This window comes from Hemibagrus wyckioides, linkage group LG18 (genome assembly GCF_019097595.1).
Source record: "Hemibagrus wyckioides isolate EC202008001 linkage group LG18, SWU_Hwy_1.0, whole genome shotgun sequence".
Lineage (NCBI taxonomy): Eukaryota > Metazoa > Chordata > Actinopteri > Siluriformes > Bagridae > Hemibagrus > Hemibagrus wyckioides.
The window spans coordinates 3,924,493-3,940,736 of record NC_080727.1 but is presented as its reverse complement, the minus strand read 5'-3'; the positions used below and the strand labels follow the sequence as shown (position 1 = coordinate 3,940,736).

General features: G+C 38.5%; 1 protein-coding gene across 1 annotated transcript in view; it reads right to left on the bottom strand.

Annotated features, from left to right (window-relative positions):
* Positions 1 to 1,673: 1,673 nt before the first annotated feature.
* Positions 1,674 to 16,244, bottom strand: part of bcr (BCR activator of RhoGEF and GTPase) — a 68,197-nt gene continuing 53,626 nt past the window's right edge. Inside the window, exons 9-23 of the mRNA XM_058415668.1 lie at positions 10,504 to 10,625; positions 9,529 to 9,694; positions 9,264 to 9,383; positions 8,871 to 8,946; positions 8,673 to 8,777; positions 7,987 to 8,061; positions 7,657 to 7,754; positions 6,816 to 6,947; positions 6,270 to 6,329; positions 5,733 to 5,842; positions 4,883 to 5,022; positions 4,187 to 4,321; positions 3,949 to 4,054; positions 3,691 to 3,853; positions 1,674 to 3,605 (exon numbers count right to left, since the gene is read on the bottom strand). Of these exons, the coding sequence (XP_058271651.1) occupies positions 3,516 to 3,605; positions 3,691 to 3,853; positions 3,949 to 4,054; positions 4,187 to 4,321; positions 4,883 to 5,022; positions 5,733 to 5,842; positions 6,270 to 6,329; positions 6,816 to 6,947; positions 7,657 to 7,754; positions 7,987 to 8,061; positions 8,673 to 8,777; positions 8,871 to 8,946; positions 9,264 to 9,383; positions 9,529 to 9,694; positions 10,504 to 10,625 (1,698 nt within the window). The 3' untranslated portion in view covers positions 1,674 to 3,515. The remainder of the gene's footprint in view (positions 3,606 to 3,690; positions 3,854 to 3,948; positions 4,055 to 4,186; positions 4,322 to 4,882; positions 5,023 to 5,732; positions 5,843 to 6,269; positions 6,330 to 6,815; positions 6,948 to 7,656; positions 7,755 to 7,986; positions 8,062 to 8,672; positions 8,778 to 8,870; positions 8,947 to 9,263; positions 9,384 to 9,528; positions 9,695 to 10,503; positions 10,626 to 16,244) is intronic.

Genomic DNA, 16,244 nt, shown 5'->3' with positions numbered 1-16,244 from the left:
CCATTCTTTGAAACTACTCACAGAATCTTTAAAGTTAGTCGCATAAATTTAAAAAAAAAAAAAAAGCTAGTGACTTAAATAAAAAGGTAATTAAATAAAAAAAAAATCAAGGTTCATTTTTACAGTTTGTGGCCATTTTCTGTCTTGAGAGAGAGAGAGAGAGAGACAGAGACAGAGAGAGAGAGAGAGACAGAGTGAGACGGAGAGTTAAATAACTAATAGAAATATACAATAAGCCAAATTTCTGTTTTCCTTCATTTTTTAACAGATTTCTTTTCTTTCTATTTGCAGAAAATCCTTTGCAGAATGAGTCTACATGAAGATTTGCTCAAATCTGATGTGATTGAAACTATGCTGTCCCCTAGTGGACGTGGAGAGAAATGAACGAGAATATAAAAAAAGCCAGCAAAGATAGGAAAAGCTTCAGTTTAAACAAAATTTGAACAAAAGACAGTGGAAAGGGAGAAACATTTTTCATAGATAAATGAGGTTTTATTTATGATTTGTGTACAAACCAGAGGCTGCAAAAGCCTTCCAAACAGCTGAGTCTCCGGAGGGCAGTTATCTCTCTCTGTCTCTCTCTCTCTCTGTCTCTCTCTCTTTTTTAATCCAGAACAGCAGCAGCATCAAGAAAAATGTCAAAAGGTTCACAAAAGAAGATCACTCATCTTAGTCGCTGGCTGTCGAAGAAATTCCCATCACTATTATTATTTTTGAACATTATCCTTAATGTTAAAGGTTTAAAAACAAACTAGGGTAATGTTGTACTGCTGTTGTATAGTCATGCCCATAAAATAATGTCTCTCAAAAGGATTACAAACAGTTTTTCTTTCCAAATGTAATACACAATAAGCAACTGTAGCATTACAGCACTGGATAAAAAGTTTTAGGACTTGATTTAATGTGCAGAAATTATTCGATTATAAAAAAAAACAGAGATGTTTTGCTGTTGGTGAGATTTGTGCTAAAGAGCAAAGCTTCCTGTCATAAATAATCGATACAGCAGTATTCAGTTTATAGATCATGATGCTTTGCTCTTTGAGAAAGTGAAAGGTTTCAGTTTTTAGTTAAATCCCCACTAGTGGAAAAAGCGCAGATAACGAATCCATTCTTATATAAGTTATTTATTATACTTCCCCTTCGATTCCAGTCTAGCTCTATATTTCAATTTCTTAAACATTTAACAACAAACAGCACAATAAATTAGGAAATCATCACAAATCCGAAAAGTGTAAGATTCTGCTCTCTGATCAATAAAACATTACAACTTCGTGTTGGTTTAGTGCCTAAGATCTACAAATAGAGATCACGCACTCAGATCTCCAAAATTCCTGTTTTGTACTTTTTTTTTCTTTTTTTTTTTTTTAACATCTGTATGTAGACACAAATTCTTTTAGGCAGCAGGCTGAAGTGGGTAAAACATCGAGCGGAGTGGCATGATGAAGTCATGAAGAGATGATTTAAAACAAAGGAAAAAAATATAAATGTTTTTTTTGTATTATGAGTTCAAAATACAAAATCCTTTCACAAAATTAAAAACAAAACAAAACACAAAAACAGAAGCACGAGTTCGGGTTGAAAATGAAACAGTGAAAAATGAAATGTTTATAAATTGAAAAATAATAATAAAAATAAAATGAACATGCCTGCATGTTAAATAAAAGCAATGCATATTGAATTTAATTTTATTGTAAAAAAATTGTGATTTTTTTTTTTTTTTGCATGCTTTCTAACAGCTCAGAGACTGATATGAACATGAATGAAAGGAGGCGCTTGTTGGTGTCGCAGAACACAGTGCTGACTAATCACAGAGAGGATGACCAAAAACAAAATCAGAGGACAGAAGCGCAACACTGCGCATGTTTTCTTCCCCCATGTTATTACATGTAGATATACAGAGTTACTTAGAGACAAAATGTAGCTTTATTACACAAAGACAGCGAGGCACTGCTGTATAATGAGAGGAAGAGGGGAAAAAAAAACAAGACAGAGTCGTAAACGTCTCAGAAAAGGACACAGACAACGAGAAGTCTCCAAACGATCCTTCAGAAAGTGGACAGCGTCTCCTCGCTGGGACGTGAAGGACGAGGACAAACACGTGGTCCCTGCATTCTTTCAGATATACTAAACAAACTCACCGGTTGTGTTTGCAAAATAGCCTCCGAATCCCTATTCCCTATTCCCTACAAACTGCAAAGTGCATTATGGGTATTCTGTACATCATTTGGACACGTTTCCTTTGCTTTTTTGGCGCACTGAGGGATCTCAAGAGCACACTAGAACATTCCCACGATGCTTTCGGATTACAAAAAAAAATAGTGCACAAAAAAAGGGTGCAGGTCAGGACACAGTGACTATCTGTGGCTTAATGTGAACTAGGTAAAGTAGGTCAAAGGTCGCTCCAGTTTTATATATATATATTAGTCTTAGATACTTTTAGATACTTCCTTATGAGCGATTTCTTTAATGAATAGACAAGATAGCCTGTCCAAAAATAAATAAATAATCATTACACTAAAAGGAAACCTTACCAAAAAGAAAAAAGGGAAAAATTAAACATTTTTAAATTATGTACATACATATTTCCACAAAGCTTCCCTAAAGACAATTACAAAATAATAATAATAATAATAATAATAATAATAATAATAATAATAATAAAATGCATATTGAACTGTCTACAGAATGTAACACCTTTAATTATGTTGAAACTATTGCTCACAATAGGCATGAGAGACAAAAACATTATTAACGGAACAGAAACTGCACTTTTTACTGAAACACAATAAAATTGACCAATGTTCAGTGTTACGTTCTTTACGCAGTTATCCCAGTGACTGAATTTTTTTCTCTCTGACACAAGAGCGATCAAAACGATCAAAGGCGCTCGTGTCTAATCGTCCCGTATTGCTTTCGACGACGCCTCAAGGTGACAACGCTCCATTTTTGGTCGACTTATATCTAATAAGTTTAATAACCTAACTTAAACACAATGACAAAAAAAAAAATAAGGAAAAATATAAGCCCCAGGTTTAAGCAAGCATCTCGGATCTTAACTAGCAGCGACACCAGAACACTGGAAATGAGTACAGACTCAGGAATGATGCCGTGAGCACTATTTGACGGCAGCAGCAGAAACACGGTTCAGGCTCTAGTACTCAGGGAACAGAAAAGAAGGAGGAGGAAGAGGTTTGAAACCACACTGGCTGATCGGAATGTGTGCAAGGATACGGGATACAAGGATACAGCACTGACCCACAGTCCACACAGTTCCTGGGACAGCAGAAGGAGCAGAGCAGAGTACTAATGTTCAGAATCACTAAGCCGTGTCAGGAATGCTCGGGAAAGAACGAGTATTTATGATCCATGTGAGCCGCCAGCGCCCTTCAGTGGCTGGGTGTAGACCTCTAGAGAGGGTCTGGATATTCCTGCTAGTGTTCAGCAGGGGTCTCTCTCTCTCTCTCTCATTCATTAGTCCACTTAATGGAGTTCATCTTGCTTCAGCGTGCTATATTCTAGACCTCAGTGGAAAAGAGGATGCTCTGTCTCTTGCTATCCGGCGTGGGAATTGTCTCCAGTTGAAGGAAGTACAGCAGGACTTGTACCTAATACAGAAACAGATACATGATCTCATGTGTGTGTTCATCGGAACATGCTCAACATTGTAGCTCTATTCATTTTAGGCAGTACCTGTGACATGACCTCGAGTGACCAGCTGTCTCCCATGGTGATGGGCTGCGTAGGGTTCGTGGGAATCTTGCTGTCTTTTTCTGCCGGCCGGAGCAGAGTCGGTCCGAACACTGTGGCCAGGTTGTGCAGAGACATCTTATTCACGCTCTCCTTTTCAGCAATCCTGACACATGGAGAAAGACATGATTTCATTCAAATGTTTTGCAATTCACAATATGTTCCAGAAACATATTCCGCGTTCATTAGGAGCGTTCCTACCTCTTCAGGTGATCCAGTAGAAAGAGGAAGGTGACCAGGTTGGGTTCGGGAAGAGACAGCAACAGGTTGAGCATACAACTCTCTTTAGCCACGCTGTCTGAGAGAGCTACACACACACACACAAATCAGCACACTTCTACTCCTGAAAGATTTGTACAGATTTTGCTCATCTGCATCAGCATCAGCATCTCATATAGAATTAGCAAAGTATTATTTGGACAGTTGTAAAAATACTGACCGATGCCTCCAGCGAAGTTGGGATAGAGCTCATCAGTGAAAAGAGGCTCTGGAAGCTCCCGGAAATAAAGCTTCAGAGTTCCAGCAATGGCGTTGACGTCCATCTCACTCATCATCACTGAGACATCCTTATTATCTGTGTGTGTTTAGAGAGATAGAGACAGTGTGAGTGAGTGTATGTGTGTGAGTGTGAAAGAGAGAGAAAGAGAGAGACAGAGAGATTTACACACACATTCAAAGCCCAACACTGAGCAAAATAATAGAAGTGAAAATAATGCAGCTTAATAAAAAGCACTTCAGCAGTCCAATAAACTGTGAATTAAAATAAAAGCCAACAGCAGACATATAAAGTAAACCACAAGAATGTATTTAAGAATATCCTTGCTTATATACTGTGTATTTTCAGCAAAATGTGATGAAATTAGTTGAATGGAATCTCTCTTTTATCCTAAATGTAATCTATCAGCCAAGATGATGACAGGAAGCTGAAGTGTGCTTCCATGTTATTTACTTGCACTCTTCTTAAATGGTTTTGTATTAGTTTCTCCACATGCTTTTATTTTTGTATTGGTTTGTTACCTGATTGTGTTCACCTGTTCTGTGTTAGTCTTGAGTAGTTAGTCACAACTACAACGCAATTAGTCACAGCTTTCACGATGAACAGGCCTGTTGTCATTTCCATCTTGTTCATACTCACTTGTGTCAAAGGCGGTTTTGAGAGCCTGGATGTCCGTGGCGACTCCCGAGACGCGGTAGATGCCGACCTCCTCCATCCCTCTCCTCTCAATCTCCTCTAGACACTGTCTGACGATGTAGGGAACCTTCGAGCGCTCTCGTCTGAACAGGAAACACACGTTTTTCATTACAAAACATGACATCAGGTATATCAGCACTGAACTTATGAGAAAATTTTTTTAAATTCTCAGAATATACATATTATACAATATTGTATTATTCAAAATGGTGGTCAAATGATGCAGGCGAGACATTAAAATGTGTCTGAATATCCTGTTCACACCATAAATGGGATTCTAATAGTAATATGTAAGAATATTTTGCAGCGTCTGCCTCAAGACCTCGATCCTCGCTCCCTCTCAGTCCTCCTTTCACATCTCATCACAGTAATCCCTAACGTTAATCATCGCTTTGTCATTTCCTGTCTCTTTCTTTGACATCTTTTTCATGATCTGTTACAGTTCCACTCTCTGACAATTATCATGATCTAGATGAGACATCCTCTATTACAATTGTTGTTCCCAGTCCTGCACTGCAGTGATTTTTCAGTGCCACCTTTTGCTTCAGCGCTTTACTTCAACTTGTTTCCGTCCTGGAATCAGTCAGGAACACGATTAGAAAAGTTAAATGTTAAATATTCCCCCTATGATTGAACAACAACAGATCCGGGCTCTTGTTTGCTAATTTCCATCCCATTAGCAGACCTTTTTTTATCTCTACACAAGATCCTACTACTTTGCCTTAAGGTAAACAACGTGTTTGTGTTGAATGAGTTGTCGAACTCGATGTTGACAGACTAATCGTTTACTCACTTGGTTACCGTGGAGATCTTCACTCCGAACACTCCTGTTTGTTTACACGAGGACGTTCGCTTCAGGCTGAACTCTCTGCTGGTGAACTTCATAGACAGCTTCAACTCAATCTACATCATAGAAACAACACCATTGGTACACTTCTAGTCATGAAATTGATCTCCTTAGTTTATACTCAAGTTTACGTGAACCTTGTGTCATAACAGTGGTATAGTCAGGTTATAATCGTATAATAGAATGTGTTCTATTGTGTCTGGTGACTAGGAATGTCAAATAATCAGGAAATTGTCATTACAGCTGCTTTGTTTGATATCACTGCTTTAATATCAGCTTGTGGGACCAGTATATGTTTATGACATGGTTAAATCGGGGTTATATCACAAGGTTTGAGTAGTCACATGACATCGCTATACAGCAGACAAACTCCAGTCTGCTTTCTAGTCTTAATGAGGACTCGACATATTGAGATATTTATTTCTCTACACGGAGCCAATGTTACAAAAGTCCAAATTGCTGACTGTGGAACATCATGCTCACCCCGTTCATAGGAATGACTGTCCTCTGCCAGTCTTTACCCTGAAGCATCTGAGGGTCCAGCTAACAAAACAGACAAACAGACAGACGCAAAAACAACATTATTTCCAGCTGTACGATGATTTTTCTTATTTATTCCTCCTATTTTCATTTTATTTTCAATGTTCCATAAGTTCTTGATTACACAAAATAACGGATCTAATGTTTGCATCAAAATGTAAATCTCCGACAGCGTACCTAGTGCATTTCTAGTGCACAGCACTTCCAAAACTGACCATATGACCACAAATCAGACATCTCCCTGCTAAAATCTCCCTGCTATCAATTTTGATAGCATATTAAATACATTTCTGCTAAAAATACAAATTCTGACGGGAAATGCTTAGGTATCCTGGTTACTAGCATCAGAAGAACATTTGTTCCTTATGATTTTTGTTCACAGGTAAAGCTCATAGCAGCAAGAAGAGTCTCACCAGGTACAGGTATACCTATCTGAGGTCTTATACTGAGTAATAAAATGTCATACGCCAACGAGATCTATCGTCATACCACAATTTGTCCTTTTCCGATTATACGATCCGTGCTCTCTCCATCTTCTTTGCTCGTCTTGGTTTTATTGTAGCTCTTGTCGTAGCAAAGCAGCCTCAGCATCTGAGAGCCTTCCAGCTCAATCTCAAACTCCTGAAGGGAAAAAAAAGAGCAAGATATTACCCATAGTGCAACTTTCTCGCATCAAAAATCGCCACTTTGAAAAGTACAATATATCAAACTGTGGTGTCTGTTGGAAATATTGAAATGATTTCGTCCCCAGGCTAATAGAGACTGGCAAATATTGAATGGGAGAAACCTGCTGACTGAAAAAAATATTTGCACTCGGTAGCATTTATAAAGCAAACACAGCTGCTTAAAGAAACTAAATAAAACTACAAAAGCTTAACATCAGGTGTCTAGAAGTTCTAAATAGTGTTCTATATACAAATACAGTTTATCTGTTTATGTGAAACCACAGCCATGTAAAATTCTTGAATGTTTTTGGTCAGAAGGTGTGGATTAATTCATTGTTAGGAGAATATCTTTTAGAAGGAGTCTCCAGTGTCACTGCGTTGTAACTACACTAGGGAAAAGTTTTCTGGACATTTTGTGGCCCTTTCTGATTTTGTGCTAACAAGCTTCATTAATACGGTCTTAAATACTTGAAGAGAAAAGAAAAAAGAAAAGGTTCTAGGACTAACTGTGATTAAACACAAGAAGTTGCACAAATATAAATGAAACTGTAAATGGATAAAAAAAAATATGATGTAATTCTACATTTGTCAGATTTGTGTGGTACAAGAGGAATAAAACACTTCAGGTCACGTCAGGCCTCGGCATCACAACCACGAATCCTCACCTCGTTCCACTTGGGCTCTGTAGTGTATCTGTATACACGCGTCTTGGCTTTGTTCACAAATAAGCCGAACGAGTCGACCTCCATCGTGCAGTACAGATCTGAAAAAGAAATCACACTTCGGAATTCGGACCAACAAGACAAGGAAGCCGGTATCGATTGGGTTCAGAGCCAACAATAACTTTAAGAATAAAGGAAAAACATGACCATGTGAATAATCCCCCATGTACGAGAGACATGGAGTGAGTGAAATAACAATGAGAGAAGACAGAGATAACCATCAGGATTTCTTAAAACAGACTTTTCCCACCCTTAACAAACAGAGTTACTTACTTAAGCTTTGCTTTAGTCCAGAGGCAGAATGGATGATTACATTCAGGAAGCCGTAAAGTCCAGGTGATTCATCGTCTGGAGAAAGACAGACATCATAAGAACACAATTTACACCGGTGTATAAACCGTAATTGTAAGAACAAGAAGGTGTTTAATTTTCTATAATGGCAGCTGACTGTGAGCTGCACCAGTAAAATAATGAGCATGAGTCTATGCTAATACCTCATCGTTTCTATAATAACATGTTATTATATTTTATTTTTAAATTCCATTTTATTTTTTTAAATACCATTTTTAAATTCTATTCTTATTATATTTTTATTCAATTTGACTATTTTTATAGTCAAAAAAAGCATTTCACATTTCCAATGTCAGCACTTTGTAACAGTCTGAAATCTTAAATCTCAAGAAAATTTTTTCCAACATAAGAAAGACAGGGCGAATTCTTGCTTCTATGACATAACATCTCTCTCTTGTGATGGTGTGATGTCACAAACTTGCTTAATGGACATTTCCCAACATTAAATATAGCTAGAAACTGATAATACATATAAAGCATATGGTGTGGCATTGTTAGATTGGTAAAAAAGAATGAAACACAAAGCATCTTGTCACATCATCATTGATTAATTTCCCATCACAGGCAGAATTAGTGTTTAATTAATAGCCAAAGACAGACTCTATTACCTTCCTTGTTGGCAGTCAGAGGGATGTGGTGGACGGTTTGGAGTTTCACACAGGAGTTGGTGAGCATCTGGAGCTCCATGGAAGTCAGGGACACACTCTTAAAGCCTGATGAACAACACAGTGTCAGAAATTTGGCGAATGAAAAGAGATTAATAGTGTATTTGTTGTGTTGAGCGTCTTGCCGACATGGCTGCCTACATTTCTTTTGTTGTTCGCGAATCATATCCTTCCAGTCGGCACGCTCGTAGTCAGAGGAGATCAGGAACATGTAGCTCTATAACAAAGTGAATTTAATAAGAAGAAGAGGAGGATCATATTCGGACAGAAGAGCAGGTTGCCAGATTAGACTGTTTCAAGATGACACGAGACCGGAATTGTTTTTAATATAAGAAGGAATCTAACTAATTAAAACTAAGGTATATCTGCCAGCTCTACTAATTAAACAGGATGTAAACAGGCCTAATCTGGTAGCCTCAAAAGAAAATAGAAATACAGCTGGGGGATAAAAGCATCTACATTTGATTTTATAGAGCTACAGAGACACGAAAAGGACTGTGTTGATGTTCTGGTGACAGTGATGGAGTGTCTCACCTTGCCGTTTCTGTTATACACTCGCAGCGGCATGTTGGGAGACGTCAGCAGCAGCAGGGACTCCTGTTCTGACAGCTTCTTTTTCAGCCTGTCAATGACCTTCGAACCCTTGTTGGCTCTCTAAAGGAGCAAAAGAAAAATATAATGGATCATGGAGGAAAAAAGGGGAATCAAGCTGTACCTGAGTATCATGCTAGCATTTTTCCATGTCCAAAAAACAACATTTGAAGCAGAATGATGATTTTTACAAGCTCATTCCTGGTACCTTCTCTCTCTGAATCTCGCTCCTGAGGGAAGAGATCTTGATCTTAACGGCGTCTAGCTCTTCATCCGGGACCTGCGGGATCGGGACGGGCTCCGTCTCCTCTGCTGCCTGGAAGGTCAGATCTGACAGCGGAATGTACCATTTGCAGTCATACTGTTGACTCTTCCTGAGGACAAAAAGGCAAACAGAGCAAGAAAGAGAGAGAGAGGAAGCATGGAGGATGAGGAGAAATAATCAAATTTAGAGATGAAAATACATTGGAATCTAATAAGAGAGAAAGGAGAGCTCGGTTTACAGACTAATGTGACTTTAAACACAACAGACAGGTAATGGGGATCGATTTTGTTCCTCAACCTTTGAAATAAACAGCAGCGACATGATATCAATGATATAAAGGACAAAACTGGAAGACATGGATATACAAGACTGTCACAGGTGCTTTCACCTGGTGTTGAAGAATTTTGCTCTCGTGTGCTCCAAGCATTTTGCCTTCACTTCCTTAGCTATATCAGATAGCTATCAAGTTCCTTTTGGTGTTTCCCAAGTTGTAAATTGCTAAACCTGCTAGAGATGAGCCACATCTATGATACGATCAAATTAATGAAGAATAAAGTATTACTCTTCATTGATCACTAGATTCTTCCTGACCTCTTTCATGAAGAAAAAGAGAAAAACACCTCAAAATTTTTTTTATATTAATTCTTGAATACATTTAATTTAGGATTTTGAATTCATGATCATTCAGCATGATTATTCATTCTCCTTATCTGGCAATTATGGTAATTACCAGACAGTCACATGGCGTTTCCAGTCTGAGTTGTTCATTTCCTTTTTACCATGAATGAATGAATCATTTCCATGGAAACACACAAATCTTAAATAACCTTTACTATTTATACTATGTCGGAAAAGTTGAATAAATCCTGACATTCATTCTATTTTTCGATCTTCATGTCAGCTTGATTTGTCTCTCACCCTCCGATCTGTTTCTTGAGCTTGGCACAGAGCAGCAGGTCAGTGAAGAGGAAAACGTGTCGCAGCTTCCTCGCTCCTTCCACCAACTCCACCATGAAGCTATCCTTCAGCAGCTGCCGATTCTGAACACACGATAAACAAGAAGAGGATGTTCATAAGGCATAATAAAGAGACAATGGTTTACTAGGACACGTTATGAACGTATCGTACGGCTTACTCTAGTAAGCGTGACTGTAGCTGCCAAGGCAAAGCACTTCTGCTATAAAACATTGACACGTTATGAATGTATTATATAGTTTATTCTCATGTGTCTAATAGTTCCCAGGTACCACCTCACACTCTAATTTCGAACCATGCTCAACTGTCTGGAACTGCTGAGCCTATACTGGTTTTCAATTAACATTCCTTCAGAAATATCTATTAACTGTCCAAAAACATGTACATTAGGTTGATTAGGTAATTCTAAATTGCCCATAGGGTGTGTGTGTGTGTGTGGTTGTCTGTCTATATGTGGCCCTGTGATGGACTGGCGACCTGTCCAGGGTGTAAACCTGCCTTTTCCCCCAATGTGTGCTGGGATAAGCTCCAGCAGATCCCCGTGACGGAGATACAACATATGTAGAATTTTATTTTGTGTATTGATTAGGAGATTGTTGTTCTCATGTCCTTATCTGTGAATGTCCAAAATCCAACTGATGAAGCTGGTACATCTCTAGATTCCTTAGGATCCTCACATAACACCCGCTTAACTTGCTATATACTTAAAAAGCATAGTTTAATATCCACTATTAATGAATTGTGGAATAAATTGGGATGTATATCTCAGGCATATGGTACAAACCCTTAATATGATGATGCTTTATAGGAGCAATACACTTGCCATAAGTGACCCCTAACATTCTTTACTCCACCACATTTGTCCTAAATACTTCCATGAACTTTTCAGAGCTTGACTGCTGAAATGTTTTAACTGTTTACTAAAGAGCTTTGCCATTAGGTGGCAGTGTTGTTTTTCACTCCTCAGCCACCAAGCCTCCAAAAAGGCCATTAAATCTCAGCGTACAGGGAGCCTTTGTGTGATCCTGAGATGAGCTCATGTGGCATTTTTAAAGCAGGTAAACTCTCCGTATCATCTGCTCCGATAAAAGAGCCCGAGAGCAGAATGGGTGGCTAATGTGTGAAAGTGAAAACACATCTACGAACACACACACACACACACACAGCCTGTGGCTACTGTTCTCACAGCGGCGCTCGTACAACAACACGTCATCCCTGCAGTGGGACAACAAAAGGTGACGTCACAAACCGATCGTCCAATAGGACGCCGCTACCTGCCTCCTTTCCAGCTCAGCAGTCACCCCCCACATTTTCTAGACAGTATGTCATCGAGGTCCGGTCTTCATCAGCAGCAGAACACACAGCTGAATAACACACACACACACACACACAAAAACACAGCCAGTGATGGCTGATGAGAAGTCTGCAGGGCAGTGATATGTGTGGTTGTGTGTTTGCATCTGTGCCAGGCTGATGGTGAAATAAGAACACACACACACACACACACAGCCAGTGATGGATATGATGAGAAGTGTGCAGGACAGCGATGTGTGTGTTTGTGTGTTTGCAGCTGTGCCAGGCTGATGGTGAAATGAGAAAACACACACACACACTCACACACACATACAGCAAGTGATGACTATGATGGGATGTGTACAGGGTAGTGATGTGTGTGTTTGTGTGTTTGCAGCTGTGTCAGGCTGATGGTGAAATGAGAAAACACACACACTCACACACACACAAATAAATATATATAGAAACACACATAAAGAGTATGGCAGATGTGTTGCTCAAACACAAAGCCCGCTGATGGCCTGATTTCAGTCCAGCACCCAGGCAGCGTAATGAGACCGAGCCGTTCCAACTGGCACGAGAAATGACTGCGAGTCAAAAGGCCTTCTGGTCCCCACTAACCGCCATGACACACAATTAAAGTGTTTCAACTGTGGTTGCTGAATAATTGAGAGGGAATTATAAAAACGATCATGCTTTCCTCCAGCTTAACACATCCCACTGAGACTAATGGAAAAGCGAGTCATGTGATAGTGAGAAGATAAATCTGACTGCTCGATTTCCTAGCATGGTTTAAAGCGCATTCCAGTTGCACTGTTGAGTGCTGTTGAGCGGGGATCCCGATTGGTCAGAAGGTGTTGATTAATTTTCTGTTAACGAGTTTGTTGTAGTACGTTACTGCTTCTATAGTAGCGACTTAAACATGGCTAAAAGTCCACATAAACAAATGCACTGTTGGTATAGTGAACATGATGTTTTTGTAGCATTTATGTAAGGAGTCTCCAGTGTCAGGGCTGTGTAACAATCAGAGGCAAAGCTTTTTCCTATTTGTTTTCTTCCAAATAAAGTTTCTCGGTAACATCGGTTCTTTATATATTTAGTCATTTATTTATTTATTTATAAATTGCTGAGGTATATGAGAAATAAAACATTTCATGCTGTTATAGGAAAATAACCATGTTTCACTGTACTTTATAGTAACTTTTTTTTTTTACAGTTATTAAATAAGATGCTTAAAAAAAACAACCACTGTAAATATAAATATTTAAAACATATAAAATATATATTAAAACAATATACATAATATGCTTAAAGCTCCATGAAGGGGTTAATAAACAGAATTATTTTATGAGTATAAAAAATATTCAAAATCAAATTTTTTTCTTAGTTCCTGAAACTTTTTTGGAATTTTTTTTTAGAAATAAATAAATAGTTTATAGTTCCACTCTTTCATAGTCATGTGTGTAAAACATGCACGTCCATCAACGATGAATTAATTTAACGGTTAACAGTTCTGACTACAAACTGAGACAATAGATCCATATTTCCAACAATAGATCCAACACAAAATAGCTTCGACAGCAGTTAATAGCTGCATCCATTTTAACACGATCGTAAAAAGAATAATAATAATAAAATCAGACTTCAATAAAACTCTACAAGCTCCATGCAGACTTTATCTCTCTTCATCATTATTATCCAATCCCTCTTAGACCTACTTAAGCGCCATCACTCGCTATCACCCAATAAAACCAAAATCTCCCTTCTGGAAGATTCTGAGATTAAAATCAGTTCATCTCAAACTCCTCTTAGTGATGTTCGGCCTCCATTAAAGGTCTGAGGGGGAGAAAAGAAAAAGGAAAAAAAGAAAAAGAAAAAGAGGAACAAACACATTTTCAGGAAGTAATGATGTCATCGGCGCCTGACTTAAGCAGGTATTCTTGGTAGGGCTATTCATAGAGCCTGCATCGAGTCAGATGGGATTTAGAGCACAGTTACACACAGAATTAAGGTTATTATGCCCTCCGGTTTCAGCAGCCATCCACTCTGTAGTTTAAAAGTGCAAGAGCTTCCAATATGCAGCTCGGACCAACCACCGGAGGCTTCATGTCTGTGTGTTTCTCTTTACTTTGATTAGACTTAAGCCTCATTTCAAATAAACAAATAAAACAGACTGAGACAAGTTCTTTTTCTTCTTTAACACTATCTGATCACTTCAAAGCCACTTATTATATCATTAATAACCATAAGAATATACAAAGAATGCTGGCTTAAGTCTACACAGCGTATACTACAGAATTAAAAATATTTTTGTGAGCACCACGTACAAGCAGCACGTTGTAATCTATTCCAGGCTTTTCGTTTTCATCCGCGAACGCGACGCCCTCGTTTTTGTAAGGAGTGCACATCAAACCAGCTGTCTCTGCACATCACATGACATTTTCCTAAAACCTGCCTTTAGCGAAACGTGACGAGAGAAGTCGCTTAAAAATTGCTCACTACAAGCACACTTTAACCATGAAATGAACCTCAGAAAATTCATTTTTCCCCAGCAGCTTCACATGCAGCAGAACAGCGGCCTACATATTTATAAGTAGGTGTGTGTGTGAGTGTATGTATGTGTGTGGGTGCGTGTGTGTACAGTACAGTACAGAAATTCTTGTGGATACTGAAATAAAAAAACAAAACAAAAACAGATCTGATGCAATCCATCAGGCAGCTGTAGTTGTAGAATTTTTGAATAGATAGAATGGAGTGCATTTCTCTGAAGTTGTGTGTGTGTGTGTGTGTGTGTGTGTGTGTGTGTGTGTGATTGCAATGTGTGTGTCCTGGAACAAGGCAACAAACCAAACCTTAAAAATAGCATTAATGGAATGTAATAGAAGTATAGTTTAGTGTAAATATGCGTGTAAAGGAAAGCATTAAATCTAAAAAGATACTAATCTAAACCTCCATCTCCACTCCTTAATCATGCATATCATAAGGTTTGACAAGAACGAACCTGTACACACCAAGACCTAGTTTTACCTGCACGCTTCTCTGCGTATAAAAATGTATACATCCTTCAAGCTCGATTTTTTGTTTTCATAGCTAACAAAGCTTTCTGTGTGCATGAACAGATGGCAGCAAACAAGCCTAATAATATGTGTGCCTGCAGGGTTTGTGTACTTGAATAGCCAAAAATGTGTAGATTAAGCACAAAAGTATGTGTTTGTAGTGCTAGACTAAACATTAATGCCCCCACTCTTTACAGGGTCCCGATGACTAAAAGAAGCCAGCGCAGTTTCAGAAGAGAAACATGCTGCTCCATTTGCATTTTAATTAAGTAGCTTCTGTGCATTCCCCTTCCCCCATGTGGCCAGAGCGGGTCTCCGAAGCTCGGCTCCGCGTCCTCTCAAGCTCTCGCCTCGCTCAGTCACTCGTTTTCTGCAGGAATTATTGACATGTCGCTGTAAGATAGTCGGGATACGGGGATATGTTTCCTCAATGCATGCATATGAACAAGCTTGATATGGCTTTATCATAATGCAAGACTTTGCATCTTTGAAATTTGCAATATTTATCTTACAGAATATTAATATTTGGAATATTCTCTCTGCAAACCAAAAGAAAGAATTTAGGCCTATTTTTAAAAATAGCACTTTTAGTACATTTTCTATATTGTGTTATTCTAGTGCGGAAGGTTTCAATATGGTGTTTATTACCTGCTCATGATTGCCACAGGAGATGGTCACTGAGAAGCACTAGTCATTTGTAACAACTTATTGCATAACATGATGATAAATATGCATTAATTTATGAAGCACAAATCATTTTTATGGCCTGAACTCAATCTCTGAACAAAGAGGCAGACATATGTACATACGTGCATTTTATCACTTATTCTACATCGCAGGCCAAACTATAACACTCATAGGAAAATTGACTTGCATACGCATACACAACCTCACAGACACCTCTGACTGGTTAGTGTCACTTTTGATTGACAGGGAAGAGAGCCACGCCTTCCGTAACAGACCCTCCCACCCAGAGATTCTTGGCCTGAGTGTAAACACCTTTTCTGCGCATGTTTTTTTTTTCAAACCATGGTTACATCATTTTTTCTTTATACGGAATTTAAAAAGCAGTATTTCTGTGGACAATTCATTGGATGGCATGGCGAAGATTTAATCTCTTACTCATGACTGCACCCGTTTTTTGAATTTTTTTCTGAGGGAGAAAAAAAAAGAAAAATCCCCCTTGTCAGGTGAAATGTGGTCAAAACAGCTTTATCCAAACATCTTAAACAAGACAATGAGTTCAACAATGAGGTCCAGAACAACCAGAGATCTACATCAAACCCCTTCATGTACACATCATTAATATTTAATCAGTAGTTTGCTCTCCCTCTG